Source organism: Elgaria multicarinata, chromosome 1 (assembly GCF_023053635.1).
Source record: "Elgaria multicarinata webbii isolate HBS135686 ecotype San Diego chromosome 1, rElgMul1.1.pri, whole genome shotgun sequence".
In the NCBI taxonomy this organism is placed as follows: domain Eukaryota; kingdom Metazoa; phylum Chordata; class Lepidosauria; order Squamata; family Anguidae; genus Elgaria; species Elgaria multicarinata.
The window spans coordinates 45,804,084-45,811,964 of NC_086171.1; the positions used below are offsets into that span (position 1 = coordinate 45,804,084).

General features: G+C 37.2%; 1 protein-coding gene across 3 annotated transcripts in view; it reads left to right on the plus strand.

Moving 5' to 3' along the window:
* Positions 1-7,663, plus strand: part of PTER (phosphotriesterase related) — a 28,138-nt gene extending 20,475 nt beyond the window's left edge. For all 3 annotated transcript variants that reach the window (XM_063127382.1, XM_063127375.1, XM_063127389.1), the window contains 2 exons: positions 3,594-3,734; positions 7,317-7,663. In XM_063127382.1, the coding sequence (XP_062983452.1) occupies positions 3,594-3,734; positions 7,317-7,527 (352 nt within the window). In that variant the 3' untranslated portion in view covers positions 7,528-7,663. The remainder of the gene's footprint in view (positions 1-3,593; positions 3,735-7,316) is intronic.
* The last annotated feature ends 218 nt before the right edge of the window (positions 7,664-7,881 follow it).

Here is a 7,881-nt window from a genome sequence, read left to right on the forward strand (position 1 = left end):
CGCTCCAGTAAATAAACATAGGGTTGTGCCATAAGTCAGTTTATGTGCATGCATGCTGGCTGAAGTGGCTGGTGGGTCACAGCCCATGTTCCTACAAAGAGTTATTGGGAAAGACAGTAACTCAGTGGTAGAGCACAGAAGCTTTGCATGTAGAGGAGGTGTGGGTCAGTCCAGATATGGGCTGGACAAAAACCCTGTCTGAATTCTTGGAGAGCTGCTGTCCGCATGACTCAGTATAAGGCAGCTTCCTATGTTCCTAATTGGTAGCTGGTCCAGCCTCTGTGCAAAGGTAGACCCATACACCCACCACACTTAACTTCCTTTCCCTCTGCCATATGGATCAATCCACACAACCCAGGCCACTTTTACGACAGGTACACTGTAGAATATATCTGCAGAGCAAAAAAGCTTTAAATAGGAAAGTGAGATAAGCTGTCTCTTGCAGGAAAATGCTGTATCTTGTTCTTCCTCCACTTTCTTTGAACTCTGTAGCAAAAAAAATACAACAAAAAACCCATAAATTAAAAACACACATAAACTACTTATCATTAGACGGGATCCTCTCCTACTACAACAGCAATGTTTTATTCCTTCTGAAAATAAAAGCTATATAGTACACCCATAGAGAGCAGAGTAGTGAATGCCCCGTCCCTTCAGTTGAGAAATAAGAGCTATATGACCAAGCCAAACTTATATGACCTTGTATGGTTGATGATTAGTTGGCAGATGACCAAGTATTGATTAGCAATGTGATTGCTGAAGCCTAGAAGCTATTTTTGGTCATCTGGCTTATTGAATTTTGGGGAATACAGTACAATTTATGTAGAACTGATTTTTACTGAGGAATGTCCATCCATATAACAAGGAATTCTCTACTTCGACACAGTTGGACTATGTAAGTGTGTATAGGGCTGGGGGCAGAGACAGACGCACGGACACAACAGCTCCCTCTTCCAAAAATTAATATTTCCCTCTCTTTCTGATATCTGCCCATGGGTATAGATGCTTAGGTAGGCAAAATGGTACTATCCGTACACAAGAGGGAGGTATCAGTGTGCTCAGTAGAGTCTCAAGTTTAGCAGAAGTACAAAAAAGTCTGGTGGGAAAAACCCCATGGGGGAAGTCCCCTAAGACACCCCAATGAGGACTGAGTGTTCTCAGTAGCTACAGAATCCTGACGGGAGGGGAGGGGAAGGGAGGGAGAATGGAAGGGAAAACCAGATGGGAGGGAGAATGGAATGGAGTCAACTGGACGAGAACATGGCTGGCTGGAGCGCTCTAAACAGGAGCACTCCACACTGTGACACTTTGTTGCTGGTCTCACTTGTACATAATACAATTTAATTCTGTTTTACAGGAAAGTTCACATACGTTACTAACCTTGTCTTTCATTCATGCCTAGTAATTTGTTTTTAATGTTTACTGTTTTAAACTTTTGTAAACCGCTCAGAGAGCTTCGGCTTGGGGTGGTATACAAATGCAATAAATAAATTAAGACACTAGAACCCTAAACTGTCTTCCAAATACTACCTTAACTGATTGCTTAGAAGTTACTCTAGACTGCCTCTGGTAACCAGGCTGCTGTGCTGGTTAGGAACAACCCTAATGATAACTTCTTACAACTTCCTATGACTTTTGATTTTAATAATAATAATAATAATAATAATAATAATAATAATAATAATAATAATAATAATATAATTCAAAACACTGCCACAAAACTTAAATCTATCTATCTCCTTTAACATAATGCTTTTAGCTGCTACAATGCCTAGAGCTGTGTCAAAGCTATAAATGGGAGCCACACATCTTGCACAGCACTTTGAAAACCTATTTGTTAAAGTCTCTAATCTTGTGTAAACTGATTTTTTTAAAAAATAAAGGATTTTATTAATTACAGTTGGCAATAATGAGACTCCTGCTGGTGACAGTTGTGTTTGAACAAGGGTTTTCTCTCACTCATCCCATCTGTTCCTCCTACTTCATCCTGCTGTGAAGTCATAATACTGAATATGTGACATCAGTCATTTCCATAGTAACAGACTATGATGTAACTGAGCTCACCCTAATGACTTTGTGGCATTAAGCAGAAGGAGTACCTATGTATTGTGGGTGAGAATGCTTATTTCAAATAATTCTACTGAATTTTTACCCATATTTTTTTCGACGTGGGGAGGGAGGACTGCTTGGGAGTGCAAATAGTAAGTAAAATGTGCTTACTATTTGTACACCTGTTTGCTTCTTTCCCTGATCTGTAGTTTCAGCACCTCTTTTTAAAAAGAAATAGTAGGGCCTTATTTCACATAAGCAGCATGATGACATCACATTATCATGGAGCCAATCAGATTTGAGTGTATCAATTCAAGGCAATGCTTTTTGTCCTCCCTCTGATTGAACACTTAGAAGGGCCACCAAAACAGTTACTAAAACAGAAAGGGGGACCATTTCATGGAGGCCATTTAAAAATATATTTTAATGCATCCTTCCCATTTCGGCTCAGCCCTATTTCATATGCAAATATTTACACTGATATTGACAAAATAAACTATTGACAAAATAAAATTGTTTTTGTTAAAACCACTCCAGGACTTGTCAGAAATGAACGTTTCTACTGAAAGTAAACTTAAAAATAATTAATCAGAAGGTCAGAAAACAAAAGATGTTAGCAACATATAAATAAATGTTCTGTTATTCAAAGGATTTTTCCATAGGTGAAGAAACCTTCTGACTTCTTGGTTTAGATGCATCAGAAGATCTCTAACATTATCTTATCAAAACAAGGAAAATGCAAATGAGCAATATCTGGCCTTCATGGTAGCCTTAATACTAAGCTTTTGCTTTAGTAAAAAGAAATGTGGTGTTCACAACCAGTCCATACATCATTTATTAATTCGTAAACAACATTATGTTCACAAATAAATAAAACCATGGTTTTAAAAATGCAATAATTTTTAATCCCTCCCACACAACAGGTAATAATTTCATGGGTTTTATTCTGATTAAATATAAATTACTTTGTTTTATATATTTGGTGTTATTTTCTGCTTATTTTGTAAGTTTATTACTTTTTGCTACCGTAATTAACCACAATTAGAACACTCTTTGTGGGGTTTTTGTTCCTATGTATGTTATTTCTATAGGGCTTTCTTATTCTTGACAAACAAAAGGTAATTTGTTCTCTTTAGTACTTCTATGACCTGGTGGTGTCAGGAGTGAAAATATTCTGAATAGACACAGAATAAAGGATATGTGAGAGATGTTGAGATAAGATTTATTCATTATTATGTGGAGTGTTTATAAGTTCTGTGCTCATTGATTTTACCCCATAATATTGCTGAAGAGTTGAAAAGATATAAAACTGTGATGGACCAATTAGTCCATTAATAAATCACATGTGCAGAGAATAGCAATATTTGTAAACATGACTAGGTCAGAACTTCTACAGATGTTTGTTAATTTAAGCTGACCTAAATCAATTATGAAGCACTACTTGATCAATTTGAAGACTGTTGTTAAATGAGATAAATGCTTTGGTCAACTGTGAGATAAGATTGCATTAAGCAAGTTTACACTGTAGATTTTGATTTCTGCAGGACTATATTTGATGAGAAGAAGCTGCTGGAGTTTGCTCAACTAGGATGCTACTTAGAATATGACCTTTTTGGAACAGAATTCATTTCCTACCAAATGAGTCCTGATATTGACATGCCAAGTGACAATGAAAGAATTTTAAGGTACAAATTGCAATCCAATAACATTTCTAGACACTGAAACTTGTGCTGAAGATAGCAGTGTTGTAGGTTTTCAAAGTCCCACAAACTGAACCTGTCTGTCGCTTACAGCATCATGGCAAGCGTGCTCGCTTTCCATGGGCAGTAGTTTCCTTAGTCACATGGGTCCAAAGCAGTCATAGCACTCCCAGTCTCTAAGGGATGCTCAAGAATTTTGTTCAGTCCACATTTGGAAGCAGACTGACCTGATTAACACCTCCCGAATGAAGATGTGAACCTGAATGCAGTTACTCTTCCAATTTTACATTTCTACAAATTTTGTGATGCAGTATTCTGCTTTAAAAATGCACCAAAAACAATGTGCATTACAATGCATACTTTACCATAAAAGACATATTAATTTTTGTGTGATTTTTTTAAACACCCATCCCCAAATTAATACAGAAACAGGATGGAATGAACTGATGGCACAGATCAAATCTAGTCTGATCTATCCATCCCTACCCTAACCATGATTAAGCCAGGAAGCAGGGATCCCTTCCCCACCTCTACCCCATGAGAATTTCTCCTGCTCTTTCCTGACAGCATTAACCACGGGCCAAACTAGATGTTACGGGAGCACAACCTATGTGTTCTCATGTGGGTGATTCCACTGTGCTGGGTTGGGGCATTTAAAGTGCAGCTTTGGGGGGAAAGGGGGGCATTGAACTTTTGGAGATCAGAGTTCCAACCCTAACAGGAGTAAAACAGCTAAGAAGAAAGCAGGAGAGGGTTCAGTGTTCAGCCCTTGTGCATCACTCATGCTCCTCTTTAGATGCTTCATTCACACCTCGTTTTATAGGAAATTAGCAAAATCCATATTGTAACTCAGATTGTAACTGTTACTTTTTTAGTTTGGCTTCCTGGATAAGGGATAATGCTACCCAGATTCCCTCTTAACCATAACTTATGAACTAGCTGCAAAGCCTGTTTATGAAAGGAATTCTAGTTAACAGTAATCATAGTTAAGACCAGTGTAAACATAATTCTTAACCCTACTTAAGGCTGTTGAGGGAAGAGTAGGGAGAATTATTGCAGGATGGAAGGGAATGTGTAGTCCTGCAGCCCTCTTCTAATCTCTTAACCAGATTTAGAGACTGGAAGTATTGCGTCTGTTCCTCTCCACTCCCCTACCAATACCTACCAATTTTGTGTAATTCACAAAACTACAATATGTAAAGTGAAACAAAAACTGGTTGGACAAGAGTATATATTTCAATGTAGTTTTAACAAAAGAAATACTAACACTGAAGTTATTGACACACAATGGCTATTATCTGATGGTCTATACAAACCGACTTCTTAGCTCCTGTGTGGATGGAGTAGCTTGATCATGTGACTGTCTGTCACAGGTGATAATAATACCTTGCTTAAGTCCTGTTATTGTTCTCATTAGAAAAAAAGTTAATATAGGTACAAGTGAAGGCGTAAATCAGGGCTAAGCAATTTGTGGCCCTCCAGGTATTTTGGCCTACAATTCCCATCAGCCCTAGGAAGCATAGCCACTGTTGAAGGTTTATGGGAGGTGTAGCCAAACATCAGGGGGACCACATAAACTGTGTTTCTGCTTCTTACTGGCAATCTGCCCTATAATAACTTAAATTAACACATCATGAAATCATTCCTGGAACGTCTGCTGCTTGGCTAATCTGGAATCAATTTTGTGACAAACGAAAGTACTCCACTACTCCATGAACAGATATGATTGGAAGTTATGCAGGCAGACAGACTATTATCAGTAATGGCAATAGTTTTGTTCAATTCACAATGCAGTACTCTTTTTTTCCTAGCCACAACAATTCCTTCATAATTTCTTCCCAAAGTGGCATTGAGCAAAAGTGGCAGTAGGTTTTTATAGGGATACAAGATTGCCTTTCTCCCAGAATGGTGTGCTAGAAATGCCATTAAACTGCTTTTTTTGTATTCAGTTTATTGTTGCTGAACATGCCAGGATAACTGGCAGACTGCTTCTTAATTCATAGCCAGCTCAATTTTGACTTGTATTCATCATAGCCATACAAATCAAACTGACCTCTGTGTCTGTGTTTGTAGAAACATTGAAAGCGAAAAGTATTTTTCAGACTTAACTCATGTTCAGCTCCACTACTGTCGAATAAAAGATTTGTAAATATCTGAATTCACATATGGATCTTTAACTATGGCCTTTTGAGGCAACAGATTTAAACAGAGTTTTTTTTATCTGGTGATTTTACAGAAATTCATTATTGAAAATTTGAAGGTGTAGTTTTATTAGGTAATGACAGAAACTATATAGGGAGAAGTTTATTTTGCCTTGTGATCATGTTGTTGCAGCTGTCCGACTTATTTATTTAATCTATTGATCCAAGGAAGTTTGAGATGGGTCAAACTACTACCCCCCTGTAATACAACATTCCTATTAATATTTGGTTATTAGCTCAACTGTAGTTACAATGATCAGTCAATCTCAGCCTCATTGATAGTAGTAGGCAGCATGGGCAACTCTCATTGCTTGTAGCCAAATAATTTTGGTTCATCGCACCATGATGATCATACTAATGAGCAGCTGGCTATCCTACAGCTACCCACTGAGAGTCTGTGACTAGTAACAGAGATATCCAACTGCAGAATTCGATCTACTGGACCATGCTGGCATTCTGGTGTTTATTTAAAATATTTTAATACCACTATTAAGGGTTAAACAAAAAACCTTTCTCAGGGTGGTTTGCAGAATAAAATCTTTAAATGGTATTGAACTAAGCATTTTATTTTTTGCTGGTTGGACTTACTAACTGGTAATAACAGGGGATCCAGTTCGCTCATCTCAAAACGGAAGACAGCAGGCAGCAACGATTTCTTTTAGGAATAGGCCTTTGGCTAGCTAGGTATTGTATCAGGCACTATCTCCATCACATCAGTCTTCATTTAGTAGCTTTTATAGCTGCACGGGATGTCTAAGATACAACGTTCCTAGATGGACTCTGTATATGCCAGATTAGTGCATTAAAGTTAAGGATACAGGCGTGCTTGCTGATATCCTGTAGAAGTGATATTGCCAAACCTCAGGCTTCATTCACAAACATTCTAGTACCTTTGAGGGGTGGATGATGGCATTCAGTGTTGGGACTGTATTTCATTTTATGACTTTGTTTTCTTACCCATTAACTACCCCACATTCCCATTTAGCTCTTCAACTGCATGCAGCTCCTCCTTTGTCTTATTATTTCCCAACCAAACTGATTTTTCACTTCCCTCACAGAAGCTGCATTATTTGAAAACATTCTATAACTGACAAGATAGCCTTGAACATGTTGAATGTTCATAAATATTCAGTTATGTCACAGCAACTCAGCCAGTAATTGATATTCATAAGCAAGGTGGTGTTAGGATTGGTTTTTCTTTTTTTTCTGACTATTTATAGGCATAATCTGTACTTCTTTTAAACATTCCAGAATAGACAATTTCATTAAAAATCAGTGTAAACCTGTAACTAAGCATTATTTCCACATTATTACTGGATTAATATGAAGAATATATTGACAGATATGTATTGTCTGTATTTTGCAGGGTTCGGATGTTGATTGATGAAGGCTATGAAGACAAAGTTTTAATTGCTCATGACATACACACAAAGAATAGATTAAAGAAATATGGGGGTCATGGATATTCTCATATACTTGAAAACATAGTCCCAAAAATGATTGTTAGAGGCATATCTCAAAATAAAATTGATAAGGTATTGGTTGCAAATCCGAAACAGTGGCTGACTTTTAAGTAACAAAATGTAAGTCTTTCTGTTATCAGATATACTTAAGAGAAAATGTAAATTTGCAACTTAAATTTTTTTAAACTGAATAAAGAATCATTTTTTTAAAATGGCATTGTAAGGAATGGATTGGGAAATATCCATGTGAGACAAACTGAATGCTAGTATAAGCAGTTAAATCACTAAAAATTAGTGGCCACAACCCCCAGAATGAAGTGTATTACACTGATTTCAACAAGTTTTAACATGCCTGCCTCCACATCAGATATTAGTCAGTAGACTTACAGTCCAATTCTATACATGTCTACTTCGAAGTAAGCCCCATTGCAATCAATGGGGCATACTCCTAAGTAAGTGCATATAATA